This window comes from Rhipicephalus microplus, unplaced genomic scaffold (genome assembly GCF_043290135.1).
Source record: "Rhipicephalus microplus isolate Deutch F79 unplaced genomic scaffold, USDA_Rmic scaffold_19, whole genome shotgun sequence".
Taxonomy (NCBI): domain Eukaryota; kingdom Metazoa; phylum Arthropoda; class Arachnida; order Ixodida; family Ixodidae; genus Rhipicephalus; species Rhipicephalus microplus.
This window is the reverse complement of record NW_027464592.1, coordinates 11,134,783-11,159,297: the sequence shown is the minus strand read 5'-3', so window position 1 is coordinate 11,159,297 and position 24,515 is coordinate 11,134,783. Positions and strand designations below refer to the sequence as shown.

The window sequence follows — 24,515 nt, the reverse complement described above, 5'->3', positions numbered from 1 at the left end:
CTCGGTGACGGTGAGCGCGACTGCCGTCCAGAAGGCGGTGAAATGCGCTGTTGAGTCAGGTAGTCCTCAATGTCCCGGGGTGGCTGGCCATACCAAGGAGGTGCTGAATATACTGAAAAGCCGCGCAGCCCGAGGCGCCGGTATGGACACTGGCGGTACAAATGGTCCGCTTCACCGCAGTGGAAGCATGCAGGTCGGCGATCAGGAGTGCGCCAAGCATCAGATTTCCGAGGTGAAACGCGTCTGTCGTCAAGGTAGTGTGCTGGTCGTTCCACAAGATGCACAGGACTGGCGTAAACGAGGGCTGGGGGCATGCGTGTGTTCTCGTAATACCGTAGAGGCTGCGCCGACTGAAGGGAAACCGTAGAAGGTGCCTGAACAAACAGCGGGGAAGGGGAAGCTGGGCGCTTCAAGGCTTCCGCATAGGTCGCACGGTGGTAATCAGCCGGGGCGGGTGTGGCGTTATCCAGACTCACAGGGTCACGAATGACATGATGCAGCTCGTCCTTGACGATGCTTGCAATGGAACACACTGTAGGTGGTTGTGGTTTGGCAGCCTTTTGGAGCTCCTCGCGTACTATAGAGCGGATAAGGTCGCGCAGACACTCAGTGTTGCCCCCAATAGCCATGAGAACTTGAGCAGTGGACGTGTTCACTTGCCGCTCATACAGGGTGGATCGGTGCTGAAGCATCTTTTCCATCGTGACGGCTTCGGACAAAAACTCGGCCATCGTGTTCGGAGGGCTCCGTACAAGGCCAGCGAAAAGTTGCCCCTTAACTCCACGCATCAGGTGACGCAACTTCTTTTCCTCTGTCATACTCGGATCAGCCCGTCGGAACAGGCGCGTCATATTGTTACGAGTAACTTGTTTAATGAGCTATTTACAGCGCAGAGAACCCGACGAGCAAGATGGCGTCAGACCAGCATCCAAGAAAAAAACCCACTTCGTCCTCTTCTTTCTTGCAGCCGTGTTTAGCCGCATTTTTGTATCATAACCCCCGGCGGTAGAAGCACCGTCCCGGTGCTAAATTTACGCAGATGATGTCGAAGGGGGGTAATAGGGCTTTAGCCGAGCCACGTGAACGGTGTCGCTCGGAGCTGACGATGACCTTGTTGGATCAGTTGGAACAATCTCGTACGTGACGTCTGTCACTTGGCAAACGATACGGAATGGTCCAGTGTAGGACGACAACAGTTTTTCCGACAGTCCCACACGCCAAGTAGGTGACCAGAGGAGCACGAGAGATCCCGGAGAAAAGTGCACGTCCCTATGGTGAGAATTGTAGAGCTGTTGTTGGCGCGCCTGTGAAGCCTGTAGACGGTTACGGGCGACTTGGCGCGCGTGGTCAGCGCGGGCTTCACCAGCATATTCAGTGGCCGCAGGTAGTAATGTGTCTAAAGGTAGAGTTGGGTCCCGGCCATATAGTAGATAGAAGGGTGAATATCCGGCAGTGTTGTGACGAGATGAGTTGTGGGCGAACGTCACATACGGCAAATGAATGTCCCAATCATGGTGGTCTGGCGCAACGTATTTGGCAAGCATATCGGTTAGGGTCCTGTTAAGGCGCTCCATGAGACCATTTGACTGTGGATGGTACGAAGTAGTAAATTTGTGCTTGGTATGGCAAGACCTCAGGATATCATGAACGACAGCTGATAAGAACGTGCGGCCACGGTCGGTGAGAAGTTGTCGGGGAGCACCATGCGCTAATAATATGTCGTACAGCAGAAAGTCCGCAACGTCGGTAGCGCAGCTGGTCAGGAGTGCTCGTGTGATTGCGTACTGCGTCGCGTAGTCCGTGGCAACAGCAATCCATTTATTTCCGGCTGTGGAGAGTGGGAAAGGGCCCAACAGGTCGAGACCAACTCGAAAAAAAGGCTCGTTGGGAACGTCGATCGGCTGAAGGTAGCCGGCTGGGAGGGCAGACGGCGTTTTGCGACGCTGACAGGGCTCACAAGCGGCGACATAGCGTCGAACCGAGTGGGCAAGTCCAGGCCAAAAAAACCGACGTCGTACCCGATCGTATGTGCGAGAAACGCCCAAATGGCCCGTCATGGGAGCGTCATGAAGTTGATGCAGGACAGTGGAACGCAGGTGCGCTGGGATGACAGAAAGTAAGTCTGATCCGAAGGAATCAAGGTTGCGGCGATATAGGATCCCGTCTTTCACCAAAAACATTCGTAGGGACGGGTCACGTGGCGCTGACTCCAGTTTGTCAATGATGGCCCGTAAAGAAGCATCCCGACGTTGCTCTTCGCCAATGTTTAACAGCTGCGACACGAAAAAAACGTCCGTGATAGCGTCAGTATCGGTTGCTTCGTCAACAGGGTAGCGGGATAAACAATCCGCATCCTGATGTAATCGCCCTGTTTGTACATTACAGAGAACGTGTACTCTTGAAGGCGTAGAGCCCAACGAGTGAGACGTCCCGTGGGGTCCTTCAGGGAGGCTAGCCAGCAGAGCGCGTGATGATCCGTGACAACACGGAATGAGCGCCCGTACAGGTATGGGCGAAACTTGGCGACTGCCCATACAAGGGCGAGGCACTCACGCTCCGTGATAGAATAGTTGCGCTCGGCTGGAGATAGCAGTCGACTTGCGTAGGCTATAACACGGTCGTGTCCGCGTTGTTCCTGCAATAGCACAGCTCCTATGCCATGTCCACTGGCGTCCGTGTGAACCTCGGTCGGAGCTAATGGATCAAAGTGAGCCAAGATTGGTGGCGTTGTAAGCAATGTCGTAAGTTGTGAAAACGATGACGCTTGGTCATGGCCCCATGTAAACGAGACGTCTTTCTTCAAGAGCTCTGTGAGTTGGCGTGCAATGGTCGCAAAGTTCTTAACACAGCGTCTGAAATATGAGCACAACCCCACAAAACTGCGGACATCCTTTGTGGTCTTCGGAACGGGAAAGTTCATGACTGCGTGAATTTTCTCTGGGTCTGGACGCACGCCTTGGGCATCGACAAGGTGACCGAGCACGGAAATTTGACGACGAGCGAAGCGGCACTTGGAGGCGTTAAGCTTGAGTCCGGCTCGACGAAAAACGTCCAGAATAGCTGACAAACGATCAAGATGCGAGTCGAATGTGGGCGAAAAGATGATAACATCGTCAAGGTAACACAAGCAGGTGGACCATTTCAGCCCTTGGAGCAATGAGTCCATAATTCTTTCAAATGTGGCTGGTGCATTGCAGAGTCCAAAGGGCATCACCTTAAACTGATAAAGACCATCAGGAGTGATGAATGCGGTCTTCTCGCGGTCCATCTCGTCGACGGCTATCTGTCAGTACCCTGATCGAAGGTCAATAGTTGAAAATTAAATGGCACCGTACAGGCAGTCGAGGGCGTCGTCGATGCGAGGTAAAGGATAAACGTCTTTTTTGTAATTTTGTTAAGGTGACGGTAATCGACACAAAAGCGCCATGTTCCATCTTTCTTTTTAACAAGGACGACTGGAGAAGCCCAGGGGCTGCATGAAGACTCGATAAAGTTTTTCGCAAGCATTTTGTCGACTTCGTGTTGTAATATTGCACGCTCCGACGCCGACACACGGTAGGGGCGTCGGCGAATGGGGGTTGCATGGCCAGTATTTATGCGATGGGTGACAATGGTCGTTTGGCCCAAAGAGTTGCTGGCAAAGTCGAAAATGCTACGATAGCCCTCAAGAACTTGGCAAAGCGCCGCAGATTGCTCAGACGTAAGGTCCGATGACACCATTCGCTCGATTTCGGCTCCCCAAGAACGTGATGGAGTGAGACCACTGACTGAGCTGCAGCAATTGTCAACTCTGAAGGGTTCGACATGGTCATCTTGGAGAGCAGTAATTTTTGCCACGGAGATACCCTGTGGCAGAACTTGGGTGGTGAGTGAAAAGTTCACCAGTGGAAGGAAGGTGCGGTTTCTCTTAATCGTCAGAATCATATGCGGCACAGCAACCCCATGCGTAAGCATCACTGCAGGAATCGGGGCCACCATGTAATCACCATCAGGTACTGGCGGCGTGGAGGATAAGTCGACATGATTGACAGAGTTAGGAGGGAGGCGCGTGAAATCAATGCAGCAGAGGCTGGTTTGCGGAGGACTGGTCGGGTCGGAAAAGAGGGGTAAATCGAGATGGAGAGAACCAGCTGAACAGTCTATGAGGGCAGAGTGCGTGGCTAGAAAATTCATACCGAGTACGAGTTCATGAGGGCAATGTTCGATGACGGTGAAAAGAACGACAGTGCTTCTCTCCCCAATAGACACTCGCGCAGAGCACATGCCAAGAATTGCAGCAGTTCCCCCATCGGCGACTCGTACAGCTCGGTTGAGGGCGGGCGTGACAACTTTTCTAAGTCGGCGGCGAAGGTTAGCACTCATAATGGACACATGCGCGCCAGTATCTATCAATGCACTGACACGAACATTGTCGACAGTAACGTCCAAAAGGTTCCGGTTCGTTGTTAATGTTAATCGAAGATTTCTTACGAAGGTCGTCAACGCAGCTCCACCTCCAGAAGCTGCACGGCCTAGTTTTCCGGTCGGAGATGCTGCGAATAGGTCGGGGAGGCAGCGCGGCGTTGTGGGGGCGACCGGGACTGACGACGAGCAGGGGATGATGACCGGTCGTAACGAGGTCTGCTCAGAGGTGCTGTAGGAGCGGAAAATGTGGTCGGCGTTGATGGAGAAAGCGGTGGGGACGCCTGGCGAGCAGAAGTGGTGTGATACTGAGGTGCATAATGGGACGGTGGAGCCCAGCGGCTGCGGCAGTGACGAGCGATATGGCCAACGCGTCGACAGTTAAAACATATTGGCCTGTCATCAAGAGTCCGCCATTCGGACGGATTGCGTTGTATGTGAGGTGCAGAAGGGGTACGATAAGAAGGCTCAGCAGAGTATACGGTAGGAACAGGATGTAGGCCGACATTCGATAGCTCCTGACGAACGACCGCTTGTATTAAAGAGATCGTGGTCGGGGAAGGCGCAGGCGTCGGTAATGTCGTGGCTACCGGTTGTGCTGCCTCGACCTCTCGACGGATGATGCGTGTAAGGTTGTCACATCGAGGGGCCTGGTGGAAGGCGTCGTCACACGAAGAAATGGCCGCTGTGTTCGGAAGGCGCACGATGCTTTGGGCTACGTGGCGGGCTTTACCTTTTTCGAGACGTCGGCATTCTTTAAGGATTGTGTCGATGCTCGAGATGTTGTTAAAAACCAGCAGGTTGAAAGCATCGTCAGCAATGCCTTTCAAGACGTGGTTAACCTTTTCGTCTTCCGACATGGACTGGTCGGCCTTGGAACAAAGGGCCAAGACGTCAAGAATGTAAGATACGTACGATTCGGTAGAAGACTGGGCCCGTGTGGCAAGAGTCTTCTTCGCAGCGAGCTGACGACCAGATGAATCGCCAAACAGGTCACGTATCTTTTCTTTGAAGAGATCCCAGCTCGTTATGTCTGCTTCGTGGCTTTCAAACCATGTTCGGGGAGTGCCGTCCAGGTAGAAAAGCACGTTGGCGAGCATGAGCGTAGGATCCCATCGGTGAGTAGCACTGACGCACTCGTACCGCTTCAGCCAAGTGTCGACATCGATCGTACCATCACCGGAGAAAGTGCCGGGATCCCGGAGGTGCGGTATTGTGACGTAGGTGGTGGCTTGGACTGATGAGGGCGGCGTAGAGGAAGTACCAGCAGTCGAAGCAGTCGAAAGGTCGCAAATGGTGCGACCGCTGCGCGTCTCCATCGAGGTACGGGGGTCGTCCACCTCCACCAATAATGTTACGAGTAACTTGTTTAATGAGTTATTTACAGCGCAGAGAACCCGACGAGCAAGATGGCGTCAGACCAGCATCCAACGGAAAAACCCACTTCGTCCTCTTCTTTCTTGCAGCCGTGTTTAGCCGCATTTTTGTATCAATATCTTCCACATTGGTCATAACAGTTTCATCGGACATCTGGATGCGGGCCTAGATCGCTCGCTCCGCTCGTTCGTGGCGATCAGCACTTCTGTAAGTATTCAACAGCCGGCGGCGGAATTCGGGCCACGATGTCATCTGTTCCTCATAATTCATGTACCAGGTACGTGCTCCATCCTCCAAATAGAAGTACACACGCCGTAGTTTGGCCGCGTCGTTCCAGTCGTTCAAAGCAGCCACGCGCTCGAAGTCGACCAACCAGTCCTCGACGTCTTCGAGCTCGGTGCCTTGAAATGGTGTCGGAACCTGTAGACTTTTGAAAGTGTACCGTGTCACCGGGGGGGGGGGGGGTATCTGTACCTGTTAAAGTAGTTTGAACGGACTTGCTCGTCATACTGGTGTGAACTGTAGGGTCAGCTTCGGGTAGTAATCCCCTGATCCTGCGGCTTGTCCGATGAATGGGAGTGTTGACTCGCACTGGACTTGTGGTGCCGCTTCCAGGGAGGGTCTGAAACATCCGTGAGGGGCTACTCAGCACCTCCACCAATGGTCACGTCGCTCCAGGGGGTGTCGACAAGGTTTATTGACGTCTGAGCAACAGGGCTCTAACCAAGCGCGTCAGTTAGGCTTGTTTGCCAGAGTGGGGGCCCACGCGCACTTCTTTCTTCTATGTGGTGGAGCCTTCACCTTGGCATACGACCCACTACTAGAAGTAGGTGGCAATATTCCTCCTCAACAAAAATAAAGAAAAAGCATCGTCCCGATGCTGTAAAGTTACTGCAAAAAAGCAAAACAAAGTAGCTTAAACAATGAAAAAGAGCACCAATAATCAAATGTTAGACGCAATAAGTTCACCAATGATGAGGCAATCGTCGGAGCACAAAACAACAGGAAAAGTGGTCTTTTAGGAACGCGCAAAATGCGGCTTCATGCGCACCACGTGAACTATGTCAGAGGTCGGTTGTCTTCGTTGTACCCATCGTGATGACGTAGCGTCCAGAATCACTTCGTAGTTTACGTCACTCACGCGGCGTAATACTTTATACGAACCGAAGTATCTGCTGAGCAACTTTTCGGAGAGGCCACGGCGACAAACAGGGGTCCGAACCCAAACTTGGTCTCCAGGACAGTAAGATACGTCATTGTGACGCATATTGTAACGTCGTGCATCGACCTGTTGCTGCTGACCAATGTGTAGCCGGGTGAGCTGACGAGTTTCCTCGGCACGCTCTGCGAATTCTTCTGCGTCAGTTGTTAATTGATGGCGTCTTCACAGGGAAGCATCTCATCCAGCATGGTTTGAACTTCGCGGCCGTATAGAAGGCGAAACGGTGTAAATTGGGTAGTTTCTTGAATGCCGGTGTTATAAGCGAACGTCACATAAGGCAAAATGCGATCCTATGTATTGTTTTGAACGTCGATGTACATGGAGATCATGTTTGTGACTGTCTTATTTAGTCGCTCGGTTAAGCCGTTGCTCTGCGGATGGTAAGCAGTTGTCGTTCGATGCCTAGTATTACTTAGTCGAAAAACTTTATCAATAAGCTGTGCAGTGAACGCTGTTCCTCTGTCGGTTATCACTGTAGATGGAGCACCGTGGCGCAGAACAATGTGGCACATGAAGAACTGTGCTACCTCAGAAGACGTGGCTCGTGGTATCGCCTGTGTCTCAGTATAGCGGGTCAAATAGTCAGTTGCAACAATGACCCATTTTTTGCCGTCGGACGATGAAGGAAATGGGCCGAGAATGTCCAAGCCGACTTGGTCAAACGGCTTGTGGGGTGGATCGATTGGCTGAAGTAATCCTGCCGGCTTGCTTGGTGGCGACTTTCGACGCTGGAATACATGACAGCTTTTAACGTACTGCTTCACGCTTGCCGAAAGTCCGGGCCAGTAGTACGCCTCACTTACTCTGGCGAGCGTTCTCGAGTAACCTAGATGACCAGATGTGGGCTCGTCATGACACGCGGAGAGGACTTCGTCCCGCATGTCCTTCGGAATGACGAGGAGGTAAGCGCGGCTCGTAGAACGGGCGTCTTTTTTTGTACAGGACATTATCTCGGTGGCAGAAAGACGTCACGACGTGAGATAGATGGCGAGGTATAACCGCGCTATGACCCTCCAGATAGTCGATGAGCGGTCGAATCTCTTCATCCTCTCGCTGGCGTCTGCTCAAGTCAGATGAGCTAAGGGCGCCCAGGAAACCATCCTCGTCTTCTTCTTCTTGATTGAATAAATTTATAGGTGCACGCGACAGCGTACCAGCGACTTCATGCTTCCGTCCAGTCTTATATACGATGGTCACATCAAATTCCTGTAGACGCAAGCTCCATCGCAGCCATTGGCATGTACATTGAGCACGGTTTTTTATTGTTCAACAATGCAGAGAAGAAATTTCTCACAGGCACCAACATGGAGGTCAAAATGTTATACTTGTTACATAGTAAAACGGCTATGAGGGACGAACGGGTGCCGCTATATAAAGCTTCGCCCCTAAAATCACGTGTTGCAACGTTTCTGTCATTCTTCTTCCTTCAGTGGCGATAACCACAATTAACGTTACACGAAAATTACGGTCTATATGAAAAGTAGTTCTGAAACCTGGCGCGGCTTAGTGGTAGAATGTTTGATTGCCATGTACAAATCTTACACCTGTTTGTTCTGGAAAGTTGTGGCTTTTCTTTATATTGACTTACAGGCACCATCGACAAGATTGCCATTTAGGTTGCTGCAACAGTTTTTCAAAAAATAAACCGGCATATTCTACGTACCTTGTTAATTGACGTTATGCTAAGCATGTGTAGGGAAAGTTACCATGTCGCAATCTTTATATCGCGACACATCATGAAATGACGCTAAATATATGTACAAATCTTTGCACGCACAGAAACAGGTTGCAGATGTTTGTATAATCAGTTTTTCGCACTTGCGCGATGATTTCAACGGAAACATGAGTATTAGTAACACCAAAAGCGATAAGCTGATATGAAGCACTGGTGCTCGCGAGGATGGTACCCCTGAACGCTCTTACATAAATTAACTTCAGTGCATGGCATCTAACTGCAATTGACGTTAACCCGTCGTGACGACTGTATCGCAGGTGCACCTATGTAATCGTGATATAATTGGATAGCCAGCACGATAACCACAATTAACGTTACACGAACATTACGGTCTATATGAAAAGTTGTTCTTAAACCTGGCGCGGCTTAGTGGTAGATTGTTTGATTGCCAAGTACAAATCTTGGGTTTAATTCCTGCTGCGACATTGACATTTATTCTTTGTGTTTATCGGATCAGCTTTGCCTATATCAAGTTTTTCCTAATGCTCACGTGTTAAAACTGTTCCTATGTGTTCTCGTCGTTGCTGCATGATTCCAAGTGTCGATCAGCTGTGGCACATACCCGCCCGCAGGTTCGTGCCACACTGAAGTGGGAGGTGTTTGACACCATTCAGTCAGTCAAGAACTTTAATATATGGTCCTGAGGAGTTTAAGCCACCAGGGTGCCCACGTGGGACATCCTAGCAGCCGCTACCGTAGGCGACGCCCGAGTCGGGGCGGGAACGTGGTGGCGTTCCGCCAGTTCTTGGGCCCTCTGGACTGCCTTAAGTTGGTTTCGGAGATTGGGGCTCCTGAGTGCCTCCTCCCAGTCGGACTCACTGGTGAGAGGTCCCTGAGGTAACGCGGGACATTGCCAGAGCATGTGCGCGAGTGAACAGTACACTTCTGTGCAATCTGGGCACTGTGAATTTATGTCTGAATTATAATGGCTGAGTCGGCCCCGTGATGGGTACGATCTCGTTTGTAACATTCTAAAGGCTACTTCTTGCGCGCGTTCGAGTTTTGAATGGGGTAAAGGGTATCGGCTTCTGTTGTGTCGGTAGTGGGAGGTAATTTCATGGAAGGTGAGTAGTGGGTCATTAAACTGCACGTCTGGGCCCAGCTCTTCGCGATGGGATTATGAAAGTATTCATGTCTTGACTATCGCGTCATATTCATAAAATTTTCTTATTTTCCTACACTAATTTTGGTTCATGCGATCGCGCAAGCACCTAGACGTAAGCGGCTAGATAGACAAAGAGATAGATAGATAGATAGACAGATAAATAGATAGATAGATAGATAGATAGATAGATAGATAGATAGATAGATAGATAGAGAGATAGATAGATAGATAGATAGATAGATAGATACGTTGATACACGCCAAAAGTGCTTGCACTACGCAAAGAAATGCTTCGCAATAAAAATGTCTGTTGGTGCTACAGTACATGTAACAGCACTATTTTTTTTTCATGTGGCCATTCTCATGGGCGTCGAAGTCAGGTTGTTCTTCGATGACCATACATGCTTACACTGAAACTCTCGGCAGTTACAAAATTTGAGAAGGTCCACAGAAAATGCGGATGTAGAAGGGCGATCTGTGTGACAGTATTTCTGCGAATAAGTGCGCCAGTTTCTTGAAGTAGTGAAGGTAGAAGAGGATGTAGCAGAGTGGACTGTGAACATCGAATCATGCATTGGTACGAATGCCAAAGTATTGACCAATAGTCTGTTCAGACCGAATGGTTCTTCATCGTATTTTGTGGTACTTTTGTATTTTGTCGAGTATGTGAAATCTGCACAGTTTTCATATGCAAGGCAAAAAAGAAAAAAAAACATCTTGTCTCATTTGAAGTGGCACTACATACATATCATTCGCACGGCATGTCATCGTCTATCCTTTCAATAATTCGAAGCTCACAGGCATAAAAAGCTCAAAAGAACGTGCGAAACACGAGCAGCTGTACCAGGAAGAGACGCACATTACTAAAGACGCGGCGGGGAACGCTGGTTCGGCGAACGCGTGACCAACGCGCAATTATACTGCGTACTGAAACCATTTGCCACTTGACGACGCCGCCACCCTGCGGACGTGGTGGCACTGGAAATGATTCATTACTCAGCCCTCCTCCTTTTACGGGTTGTATTGCTTACGAGTGGTGATTATACTCACCTTGTGAGGCAAACGATGAAGCTTGGACATATAATCCATACCTGTTTCACCTGTTTCGTTATGTTTAATTGCACCACCTTTGGCAAACATTTGAAGTGACATAATGCAACTTGATTTTTCATTTGATAGATAGAGCTACCACCAAAAAACGCCTGTGAGATTTATGATTCATTGAAAATACATTGTTTGAAGCACTGAGTGGTCAGGTTAGTGCAAAAAAATATATACTAGACGCAATATGCATCTGCAAATGTGCAATACTCGTTGGTAGTTAGCGTGTAAAATGAAAAAAGCGAGTCTCTACGGAACTGGCCAGCAGAAAAATTAGCTATAATCAATGCTGTTTCTTAGGTTCTGGCATAAAAATAAAGAATTTTTTTTCTTCATAAAATCACAGCAGCGATCTTTCTGCTTCGTTATATAGAATTTTAGAGGATCAGCTAGTAAAGTTTTGTCGCTTAGTTGGTAATGCATGACCAAGTACAGCCATATACTGCCCCATTGGCACAATTATAATTAATCAAGTTTTCATCGGAGCACTAAGCGATTTTACATAAAAAATAATTCTAATGTAGTTTACATAGTCACTCAATATAATGGTTGTGCTATGTAAAGAAAAAAAGATATTCTTACACAAACCTTCATTGTTTTGCCCATATTCATTGGAACGTAAATAAATTACTAATTACTTTACGTCCAATATCTTTTCATAGAAACCTTGAATAGCACTCAGTCTAAACGCATAGTAAATTTCGCTTTGTTAAGTTTGTAGTGAATAAGAAAGACGTTTTGCCGTACTCAGTACAATGGAGGCTTGTACAGCAAAAATGCTTTTGCGGCTCACACTATTTTCATTGCTACAGGGTATCGCTTTCAACCAGGCATTAAAATCAGATGTCTTTCAAAAAAGAGGATAATAAGCTTTCTGCAGAAGCCCAATTCAGTTTTCTTTGTGAAGCGCAGCACGCCCAGTGCATCCGCAAACATTGCGTAACATGTGGAGTGGTTGCGTCCAGAGTGGGACTACCACCTTAAGGCAGCAGTGATTTGTGGGGCCTACCCTTTGTGGCCTGCACTGCGCCACCTATCACTTATGTGCCAAATAACATGGGTAAATCGCTTTGCATGCTAACTGCTGGTCCCGAAAAAATAAATACGCCGAAACTTAGCCCAACAAACAGGTATTTGTCATAGAAAATCTTGCGGTGTATGAGAAATGTCATTCTCGTAAGCTGTCAGTATGATATATATGTTGGGTGAGTTTTGTTGCTTCCCACTGGTCTGTTAAGAAAAAAAAAAGGAGGCAAAATCAAGAACAAAGACAGTTAACGACATGCCAACGGTGGCTGCGAAAAGACGCCCGAAGTGACGCTAGGCCCGTAGATCCGTGAGAACTGCGAACTCTTGGTTTCAGCATGAGTTCCTGTGTCTGGAGTTTGGACATCCGTGTTGTGACTGTTTGTGCTTTACCGCAAAACTATTTCTTCAGTAACATATTTCTTCAGTTACATATTTTCCTTCAGTTACATATTTTCAGTTACATATTCCGCCATCTTTTTAACGGGCGGCCTTTTTCTTGTCTGGCAACCCATCTGCAGTATTATCGGCTGCATTTTTATCGTTCCACGCTAGTTTTTAGCAGGTGAATTTCAACTGAAGTGACACAGGTTCTGTAAAAAAGAAGTCTTAGAGACATTCTGACAAGGTTCAAGTCGTTAAGGGCCAATTGTTTTATTATACAGTTCCGCGAACGAGTCCAGTCCACCAACTTTCTGCTCGAAGAATGCGCAGTATTTTGAGCAACAGCACTTCGCGAGCACAACGGTTATCTTTCTTGAGCTGTAGTAGTCTGCTTTTTCAACAATATTTTTTTACGCCACGCCGTGGCATCGGCTACCGCTCTTGCATGAAGCCATGTGTTGAAGTGTAGTGGTTCGGCTTCATTTCGCTGCTCTGACAGTTCTTGTCAACTGCACACTAGCTGTTGTTCAGATTGTTTCTCAACTGGGGAGAAGTCAACATATCTTACTCGCTGGTTTGGTTTTACAGGTGCCCTGCCGCAGTGGTCTAGTGGCTAAGGTACTCGGCTGCTGACCCGCAGGTCGCGGTATCAAATCCCGGCGGCGGCGGCTGCATTTCCGATGGAGGCGGAAATGTTGTAGGCCCGTGTGCTCAGATTTGGGTGCACGTTAAAGAACCCCAGGTGCTCAAAATTTCCGGAGCCTTCCACTACGGCGTCTCTCATAATCATATGGGGGTTTTGGGACGTTAAACCCCACAAATCAATCAATCAATTGGTTCTATAGGTGTCCACTTCAATACCACTCTTACATCGAACGAAGGTGACGTAGCTGCGCGTCCCATTTTCAAATGCGAGGCATTTTTTAGCGAAATTTGGCGACTTTGAGCGTATCTATCTATCTATCTATCTATCTATCTATCTATCTATCTATCTATCTATCTATCTATCTATCTATCTATCTATCTATCTATCTATCTATCTATCTATCTATCTATCTATCTATCTATCTATCTATCTATCTATCTATTCGCTTACGACGTTCAGCTCTCCTGGTCGTTTCGATAATGGTATCGTTACCAAACTTATCATGACATAACAAAACTCGATGAAAATAGTATTTGACTAGTCATAACATAAAACTCATGACATGATTGTCATCAATGTCATGATTTACATTTCATGATCTTGCTGTTCTTGCGTTGAGTTCGTTCACTTGGCATGTCGCAAAACTGGTATGGTATGACAAGATTGCATGGCGAACACAAGCGGCAAACCCTAACATGAAAATCATGACATGTGTGTCATGTAACAACATGACTACATGCCACGCTAACGACGTGCTCGTGGCCGTTTCGCTAGCGTCACATATACCAAATTTGATATTACGGTACCTGAATGGAGGACGAAGATATGTGACTGGTGCAAACATGATAATCATTAGATGCGTTTTCTTTAACAACATGACCACATGCCACGCTCATGATGTGCTGGCGGCCATTACGCTAGCTTCATTTATATTAAGTTTGGTATTACGGGACGTGAATAGATGACGAAGGTAAGATACTGATGCAAACATGATAAACTTGAGAGGCGTGTCATGTAACAACATGACTACATGCTACGCTCATAATTGGGCTGATGGTCATTTCGCTAGCTTCACATTTACCAAACTCGGTATTATGTGACGCGTACGGACGAAATAGGTAAATGACACATCCAAACACGATAATCGCGACATGCGTGTCGTATAACGACATTACTACATGCCACACTTCTGACGCGGTCACGGCCGTTTCGCTAGCTTCACATATTCCATATTCGGTATTATGTGACGGCAATGGATGATAAATATGTGTGACCGGTGCAAACATAATAATCAAGAGATGCATGCAATGTGAGAGTATGATTACATGCCACTGCCAAGGCTCCAACAGATTTCGACGTGACGCGGTGGGCGAGGTGGCCGGCGTTCATTTCGGCTCGTCGCGCCGACGTTGCCACGCCAGGCGCCGGTCCTGCCATATACTCGCAGGCGCATGCCGCGCTGCGTGGCCTTGAAGCATGCGCGTTTCATTGCGCCCGGCGTCCCTTCGTCACGAAAAGAGGGAGACGCAGTGTTGTCTGGGTAACGCATCGGCGCAAAATTCAGCATATCGCATTTCGTGCTGGCTGCCGTCTGGCCGCGCCGAGGGACGATGGTCGCGCCTGGCGTCAGACTATAGAGTACTCGTGTTTTGCCAACGTAGCATTGCTGTGCGCAGTGTGCGCGCGCGTCTACGCTATTGGAGTATATTGGGCCATTCTTAATGCGCTCGCGGCCGTTTTCCAGTTTTACATACACCAAGTTTGGTTTTACGTGACATCAATGGATGGCGAAATATATGCCTGGTGCAAACATGACAATCCTGACACGCGTGTCATGTAAGAACATGACAACATACACGCTCATAGCATGCTTGCGGCCGTTTCACTGGCTCCACATATACTAAATCAGGTACCACGCGACGTGAATGACGAAGATAAACGACACATTCAAACGTGATAATCATGACACGGAAATCTTGTATGGAAACATTCACCTCCACGTCGTAACGTTGTGCTGATTTTAAAGTGACATCAACATTTCTCATTCGTTGTTAACTTATCATCGATTCCTATTTCACGTGGGATCTGCCAATTTTTTATATTCTTTTTTTAAATCGTGATATTTAACTCTCGGTGCCACGGTACTTTGACCGACGATAGAAAGAAAACTTAAATTGTGTTGTTTACCGGGGAAATATTGTCATCATTCGAATAGCTGTATAGGCTGCGTACTTTCCGTTCATAGCGGATGTAGAGCATCGGTGTCGAAGTCGTCGCGGTTCGTTCGCCTGACAGCAAGTGCTCTGAACATACCCGAGTACCCGCGGAAGATAACAAGTTTTTCCTGTTTAAGTTTGGAAGCCATAGAACCGACTGCTCCTCGCCAACAGAAAAAAAATAGCAGCATATCCACGGAGTGAATGATGGAGAGTAGGGCGAAGCATCCGTCCGTCCATTAGTTCTTGCTTCTGTTCGTCCATGCCTGTGTCTGTGTGGCCGCCTATGCGTCCATCCGCCCGTCCGTGCGTGCGTCTGTTCGTGCATCCGCACGTCTATCTGTACGTCCGTCCATGCGTCCATCCGTCCGTGCAGCCACCCGTGCGTCCGTCAACGCACCTGTCTGGGTATCCGTTCGTCCATATATTCAACACTCCAAGTACCACCGTCTCGCATCTTTTCATCATATATTCCACATATCGAAGCAGCGCCATCCAGCGGACATTCCAAGGACTAAAGGAGAGTTTGCACACGCACACTTTCTTACTGCTTGCGCTTCGTGCCTTCTTCCCACCTTTAACCACTTTGAGTTTATGGTATATGCTTGTTCACTGGATTCATGACACTGCAGCCCAACGCCCGCTAAACCTTTCTAAAGCCAAGAAGATTACGCCCGGCGAGTATAACGTAGCAACCGTTTTTTGTCAGATAGTGTTTTATGTACACGCCAATGGCTACTAATGGGGAATGAGAGACAGGAGAATTCGGCTTTTAGTTAACACGCACGTTGCGTGTTTTGTATTGTTCAACAACGCACAGGAGAAATCTCCCACCGGCACCACCTTGCAGTTCAAAGCGTAAGACATGATACGTACTACGACGAGGGACGAACGGGTGCCCCTTTAAGAAGCTTCGCCCCTAAAATGTCACATGTGCTCCTTCGGTGCGCAACTGTTGCTGTCTTTGCTTTGAGCAGCAACTTAACTAAAGGGAAAAAAGAGAGTCCGGTTTTCTGGCTATCTTCACAACAGAGGAAGAGAATGGGCTTCGTCCGTTCGCTTGTCTTTCATGTCACGAACGTCTATGACGCCTACGGTTGCATGAACAAGCTAGCTAGCGCTGAAAGCGTGAACTGGCACTCGCAAAACTGAGGAGCAGTGCACTGCAGGGGATAATAAAGTAGTTAGGTGCAGCGTGCTGGAGGCTTCGTTGCCAGTGTTTCGCATTTGAGGCTTGCTCTATTGTTCTATTTCTGGTTTATGTAAAGCTGCCCCATATGTCAAACAGAGTACGCAGAGTGTGGCCAAACTTGGCTAAACTCTTTCAGATGATGCGCAGCAGTACGCTATTGAAGCAGATAGTAAGAGTTCATGCGTCCGCATTTCTGGCTGAGCAATTCTGATATTTGATGCTTACCTTAATTGTGGCTTGAGCGAATCCGCGCTCCTACCAAGATTGGTCGTCAAGGGGAACGTGATGGTATTTTTGGCAAATCCGAAAGCACAAGCCCCCGGTTATTTCTATAATACGTGGGCATACAAACGCATAATGCATTCAGAGAGAGTGACCCGCAAGAGAGTAATTGGGGTAAATTGAGGTTGCGTTGGACGTTGCGGGACGCGATCGTGCGTAGCGGCGTTCCTCAGTTCAGCGTCACCTACGCCTTTACGTATTCGGTCAAGCATGCTTTACTAGCGCAACCTAACCAGGTCAAAGAGCGAGCAGCGTCTCCGAAGATACCGTTCATGAACGTTCACTGTTCTGATGCGCATGCATCACATTTTTTCATCGCCGTATATATTTTTGCTGATAACCATCACCTAGCTGTTTGCAGAACTTTTTCTTTCGTAATGTGGAACCAAGTGGTGTGTGTCTTTTTTTAAAATTTATTTGCAATGAAGTGGTGCTTATTGCCAGGCCTTGGACAGTGGCCAATTGAGCTTCTTGCGCTGAATTGACACGTCTGTTCCCGCTGATCGATTGAAGCAGGCACAGTGTTGGCTTAACTTGGACGTATACTGTGTAATTCAAGAAATTAGGAAACAATCAGGAAAATGTGATATTTGCTTTCTGTCATCACAACTCACTTTTCTTTAGCACTAGGCATATTAAGACCATTAAACGCATCTTTTGGGGAAGCCATCGAGATGTTAAATTTATTAGCTTTTTGAATATGGGAGTTGGACCTTTATTTGAAATAGAGAGGTTGAAGTTTTGCTTGCGCAGAACAAATTGCAGCCTAAAGATATACACCAGAACACAGCGAGTTCCGAGAGTGCTGACATGTTCAAAAGCACGTCGCGCCATCTGTTTCAAGCGTGGTGAAGCAACACCCATGCACTGCCACGCGAGCAGACGCTGCGCAAACCAAACGCGAAACTGCACAACCCGAGTTCGGCTGCAAGAATGTTTCGCGTTTCACCTGCAAGAATGTTTCGCTCTCCTGGAATTTTCTGCTGAACTTGTGTAAAACGTCGAGGAGACCTTCCTCGACAGCCCGGAATGTCTACAGCACGTGCATGGCAGACTTCGTAAGCAACTTCATCAAGTGCTTACTATTGCGACTGAAAAAAAACACGCTTAGCGGAAAGCGTTGCTTTCGACTCAGTTGCTCTGCAGCGTGCCTTGGCTGTGGCAAGGAAGAATTTGTGTTGTAAGTCGGCGTCAACCGTTTAGTTTTTTTTTGTCACGCCGCGCACGCCTTGTTGCTTGTGGTTATTTTATCGGCTGTGTGTGTACTGGTTCAGCGGGTTGTCTTGGCTCATGGTCACCATTTATTCTGCGATATAAAATTTCTATGCGTATTTATTTAGCGAATTAGCATGTTTTTAAGATGAATAACTCAAGGAATAAACTTTGCAAGTGAGCCCTTGTCCTGTAGAAGTTTTTTTTTCGTTTATGTGCTGGTCATTTTGGCACGGGACTAAATATTTCTGTATATATTCACTTTTTTATCACTCTACATTTTCCTTCTTAAATTTTCGCGGCCATTTATTTCTGAATTGTCGACATTGACATCACGTACAATCGCAATGACATTACTTTTTCTGGACGCGATGTAGCGCCACCATGGATCGAATGGTATTCGTATCTCAGACTGCCATTTGAATCTAGTGACATGATTATCTCCGGTCTTATTAGTCTGCTCGCACTCCTTATTCTTCCATATTTCCGTATGCTCCGTAGCACTTCCTTAAGGAAGTTTCCGTATACTCCATAAAGCTTTCCATATTTTCACACCTTTCCACATTTTCCTTAAGTAATTTTTCGTATATACCACATGCCTTCTGTATCTTTCCATATCTTCCTAAGAAATTTTCCGTATGTTCCATATAATTTCCACATCCTTCCATATTTTCCTTAAAAAAATTTGCGTATACGCCATACAACTTCCGTATGTTTCCATAAAAATCCGTACACTTTCCGTATAGCTCATAAGAAAATTGTATGGAGTCCAAGTGTTTTCAGTAAGATTTCAAACGGCATTTTTCAGTAGGGTAGTGCTAGAATCTCGCTCCAACTTGCACTCATTCACTGTGTTGATCATTTGCCACTCATTCCGGGCACTCAGAACACACGCGTTGCAAAACTGCCAACCAGAACAAGATTTTAAAATGCTACGGTGACGCCGACAGAAAGCACAGATTCGCCTAGGGAGTGAAGGCATGCCGCAGTTCGACTGAGTTGAAAGCTATGCTTTTCACGCCATTCACGTCGCTTTGCATTGCTATAGTACGCCGTTACAGAAGTATAACTGCGCGGTGCTTGCATCCACGCGTGAGTCGTAATATATCCAATTACTGGCATGCAGCCTGCGAAAGAGTACGATAATGATTCGGTGCTGCATACTATACAGTCATACTGCACGCAAAATGCTGTGAAGCAGAACAGCTGGCGTTGCGCTTGAGTAAACGCATTATTTATATTTACTCGTACACCTTTACTGGACTCATAGTTTTTCCTGCCGATTGACATCATATCCACCGGTGGCGGAGCTCGGCGTTTTTCGGTGCGGATGGAAGTTTGTGCAATCGCAAAACACCGCACCAGCACGATTCCCGCGATGCGCTGTGAACTTCAAAGGCAGTGCTTATCAATCTATTCCTCTTGCGCTGGTTGTTGTCGCATCAGATGACAGCGCAGTGGTATCCAGATGAATTGTTATAAGCGGGGGCAGCGTGAACAGGCGCTTTTCCGCATTTTAAACTCCCAGGGCCACTGCAATCCACGCTAGCGAGGTGCGCCTTGGCAGTTGCAAACAAATTATGGCGTCTATGCGAGTGAGGGTATACCGCCAAAGGCGCCTGGTTGCGAGATCGGCGTGCTCTCGTCTATGTCGACAAATCTTCCTGTTGTATTTATGGTGCCCATTAAAATTCAACAAAATTCAATGGCACAAACGAAATTGATTTTCATGCTAATTGGCATACCCGAAAACATGGATACGACTAGAATGACTTCACTGTTGACGAAAACAATTACAAATGTGCATTTATTCCTCGTTTGTTAACATATGTGCGTCACGCATCCTATAATTGCTAGCGCAGTTCGCACACTCACGCAAAAAAGTCGATGGATGTTTGATATAACGAAGATAACTCTTTTTGAGCTTTGCAGCAGAATATGTCACTTGCGTTCTAACACGTTTTGCTTAGAGTTTTCCCAATGAACTCGACCGAATTTAATTGCTTCGTAAATATTTCTTCAAGCTGCTTTTTTTGAAATCTGAAAGCAGCAAAGGGTTTTTCGAGTGAATTAATTTAATTCTCCAACTTGATATAATCGCTTGACTCCACTATTTTATAAAATAACTTTACCTCGTAGCTACAGTTCGAAATGATATTTTCAGCAATATTAGGATGCCTGGAGCCGCCGAAGTAGTAATTGTGTAGGAATAGAACAAATATCGCATTTGCCTGATTATTGAGGACTGTTGTATTTCTCTTGACACATCTTATATCTACTTAATATTATGGATTCTCAAGTCCTATTTTGCTGCATGTACCTTCTGAGAAAGATTTTTTTTTTCATTGCAGCCATGCTCTTTATTCTTTGCAGAGCAGTTATTACTGACGCAAAACAACGTCTTTAATGGGGCCCTTCGTACACCATAACTGCATTTCCCGTAACAGACAAACGAGAAATCGGCTATGCAGCAAGCGCCTTGCACTTTGTTGACTCGTCAGTAGAAAGCCATAAGCTGAATTATTATCGACCGTTTCCTCCTCTTCATACCGGCTTGCTTTGTGGGTGCCCCTGCGGGCCCCGTTTTCTACAAGAGCTTCTTTTTTTCTTCGTTTATCCATCACATAGGAAGTAATGAACAAAATCGCAGCGAACAGGTCGTTAGCGTGTCGGTATGAGATAAGGAAGAAAAAAATGTAAACGAAGAGAGTGATGAGGGGAATCTGATTTCGTACCGCAGCTCTAGGGAGAAGTCGACAGGGGGAAGAGAGGACACCCTAGGAAACGCTTGGAGGTTAAGCCTTCGATATGAACCCCGTCGTCTTTTATAACAAGTGCCGGGGATTAATCGATACCCGCGGTGCTCACATCTACACCACCCCAGGAGGGTGCACTTCTCTCCCGCTGCTCGGTGAAGGGCGATATGGGCTTTTAAGCGTCAGGGGTCCGGGCTCTCACGAAAGGTTATGTATGTCAGCATGACACGAAAATGCTGCTTCAGGTTTGATATTTCAGATAATTGCAGATGTAAAAAGCAGTGAGAATGATACATTATACAGGAAGTCGAGCTAGTTGGTACTACATTGTAAAATAGCGCGAAAAGCACGTGGACACAGGAAGAAGACACTTGCTTTGTCTTCTTCCTGTGTGCTCGTGTTTTTTTTTTGCGCTGTTTTGCTATGATGAATTGCGTTGAAGCAAAAAAAAAGGAGGGGGGGAAGCATCGAACGTGCTAAGCATGCCGCTGTTTTCTGACCAAGTCATGAGGTTATCAGATAGGCAGGAACTGCTCAATTTTTGCACGTAGCTTTGGTGTAAAAAACAAGGTGTCTATATTCCCTGAGTGACGCTAACATTTTGCACAAGGAAGAAACGAAAGCTTACGTCAGGGTTTAAAATGAAACAGCCATTTCATCTAACAGGTAGAAGTGTCCTTACACAGCTGTTTCTTTCCTAATATTAGACAATGTTTATTCAATAAAGAAGACATCGAGATAAACTAACATTTGTTTCAAGATATGTACTTTGTTCATAACAGTGTCGTAGCCCCCCGTGATATGAATATTCCGAGATGTGTCGCGGAAAACAACTCGTGTGCGTATAACAGATAATCTTTCCGCATTGATGTGACAGGCAGATAGGTAATGTGGCCTAAATAAAAAATGCACAAAAAGTTGACACACAACTGCTCATGCCGGCACACTAGCACTTGCAACGAGTTCTGCAGGGATTTGCAAAGTTCGTTTAGATGAAAAAAAGGAGTAATTTCGTGCCGGGGCGCTGTTTAAGAATGGCTAAATAATATTTATACGTGCAGCTCCGAACGATTCGTGTTTTTTTTTGAGAGAGTGGAAAGATGTGTTTGTCCACCGCTGTCCGTATTGTATTCTCTGCGCTGGGAATCTAAATAGGCATGCAGGGCTTAAAACCTTGTTTAACAAGGAGAGATATATGTATTTGAAACGAAGTCTGCACACCTCTTTTTTTTTAATGCTAAGCAGCTAGAATACGCTCACTCATTCAGCATCACTGAGAAAAGTAGGTGTTACAAGAAAAAATAGATCTTCCTCTTCAAAGACGTCGCGAGTGTAGTTTTCAACATATCGAGTATTAAATTATGTCTCTATATATGCATCTACACATGTCTCTTTTACCGGGCCGTGCTGCTCCTGCCAACACACAAGAAAAGAAAACCAAAAAAGAAAGAAACAGTAAAACCGACCGAATTTATCACCAAAAACCATCTTAGTTTTTTGCTTAATGACGCTCTTGGTGAGTCAACCCTTCTACTTGCGACGTCCGTCCTTTTGAGCAGAGAAGGTTTAGCACATGCAGATCCTCTGCTGCTTCAATCTTTTCGAGGGTGTACTTGCAATCAACAAAAAGAACAGCGAAGTGCAGCGGTAATGTGCGGAGTCTGTCCTCTGCTGATAGCGAATGAATCATGCTATTCAAAAAGAACTAGCGCGCTCAAAGAATACGACATGCATCGTCTGCAGGGATCATAATATTAAAAAAAAACATAGAAGGTGCTGCTCCTGATGAAGCTTGCTCTTTAAGTACGTGCGTTAGAAAACAAAAGTGTTACTGATATATATATATATATATATATATATATATATATATATATATATATATGTATATATATATATATATATATGTATGAATGAAAATGAAAAAGGGGCGACAAAAATCTGATGTAGGATTATTGGGGTGGTGTTTTTTTAGCAGCTGACTTACTAATCGCCGGTGCACTGAACTCTCATTTCCAGTTTTGTATTGCTGTATCTATCCAACGTGTAGAGATACAGAGCTACATGTCTTAATAAAATTTATTATTTGAGGCTCTATCTGCTGAAAGCATTGTGTAATCTATGAGGCAAGCGGTGCGGAGGGTTCCACGGATTTTTACAATATGTTGATATTTAACCTGCCTTGGTACCGCCGAGTAAACAGCCACCTGAGACATAGCATCCATCGAAGTGTGACTGAAGCTTTCGGGACATGGCTCGGGACCTTGGATCAGCAGCCGAACACTGTAACCACTGTACCGCTGGAGGAGACAGAAATGGCTTACAGTTCGCTTCAAAAATTACTACGTAAACTAATGAGACGACCTTTCTTACGTGACAGGCTATGCAGAGGGTATACTGCATTAAAATTTTGTAGTTTTTTGTACTGGCTAAAAAGTTAGGGCAGAGAAGCGTCGCGCGTTCTGGCCTGACCTGCTCTTCGTCTTTCTTGATGATGATGACGATTTGTGGGGTTTAACGTCCCAAAACCACTGTATGATTATGAGAGACGCCGTAGTGGAGGGCTCCGGAAATTTCGACTACCTGAGGTTCTTTAACGTGCACCCAAATCTGAGTACACGGGCCTACAACATTTCCGCCTCCATCGGAAATGCAGCCGCCACAGCCGGGATTTGATCCCGCGACCTTCGGGTCAGCAGCCGAGTACCTTAGCCACTAGACCACCGTGGCGGTGCCTTCGTCTTTCTTGCAAGTCTTTCTTTCAAGACGTAGAAAGTAGCGCTTGGTTAAAATACCTTGTCCGCCAGCTACCGCAGTGATCGCAAATGCTCTAAAGAAAACAGCTTGCCTTTCAAAAAATTATTTCAGTTTATAACTATGATTTATCCTTAAATTCAAAGCATTTTTAACTTAAGTATACCTATGGTCTGATAATATATGAATTCGAAATAACCTTTAATATTGACCAGAACTGGTAATTCTATACTAGATATTGAGAAAGGGTTGTTTTTAATATTCTGAAAACCGAAAATGAGTATTGTGACGGAAGTGCTTACAAAAGGTAAGAGAGCGTCACTTTCTGCTCGTGCCGCTTATAACACTAATGAACAGCTAATGTTATTTTTCAGGGAGTTGCGTTATATTCTCTACGACATGCATTTGCATCGACGCCATACAACCACCTAAAGGATATTCACTCGTCACTTGATCAGACTTTACGCAGCAATTCCGCTTTGACAGAATAGAGAGCTTATTGCAGAGGCAGTTGCAGCATCACATTGATTTATTTGGTCTATGCCAGGTGGTTGGTCAAAGACTTTCACAGTGGTGGGTTACGCTGGAAACTCTTCATGTGCACGTCTTCTTGTATTCTCTCACAGAGCCAACTACTACGTCAATGGGCGGCAGGTGCGTGGCTACCACGTGGTTAATGTCACCCTGCACTGCGCATGCTCAGTGTTGGTGGCTGTCGTCGGACGCCGTGTGATGAGAATAGCTGCGCTCCATGCGTGCCTGGCCGCTATGCTGTTCGCTGCTCATCCAGTGCACACCGAGGCCGTGAGTACTCTCTTGTTTCTCAAGACTAGAGCGCCTGCTCTGATTGGTTTTATATATCGATTACTCCAACTGCTTATTTCTATACTTCAACCAATGGTGTTGTGTTCTGGACAAGTTTTTTTTCTTTTTCTTATCTTCTACGTGTCTCGTTGTGGTGTGCAGCAGAAGCAAGAGTGCAGTCTCGCCAAGACCTTCTAAGACTGTTGCGGCCCCTCGATTTTTCATTTCTTTTCTTTCCTTGTTTTGTTTTCTATTTCTGCATTGTATAAGTTCCAGCAATATGCCACACTGAGCCCTTTATGATTA

The 24,515-nt window shown here is 46.5% G+C and overlaps 2 protein-coding genes across 3 annotated transcripts in view; one reads left to right on the top strand and one right to left on the bottom strand.

The window, feature by feature from the left end:
• LOC119181527 (protein O-mannosyl-transferase TMTC1) overlaps positions 1–24,515 on the top strand; it is a 78,140-nt gene that overhangs the window by 18,938 nt on the left and 34,687 nt on the right. Inside the window, exon 2 of the mRNA XM_075883661.1 lies at positions 24,032–24,209. Coding sequence (XP_075739776.1) covers positions 24,032–24,209 — 178 coding nt within the window. The remainder of the gene's footprint in view (positions 1–24,031; positions 24,210–24,515) is intronic.
• The window catches only part of LOC119186381 (uncharacterized), a 188,185-nt gene that overhangs the window by 146,731 nt on the left and 16,939 nt on the right, over positions 1–24,515 (bottom strand). The window lies entirely within an intron of this gene.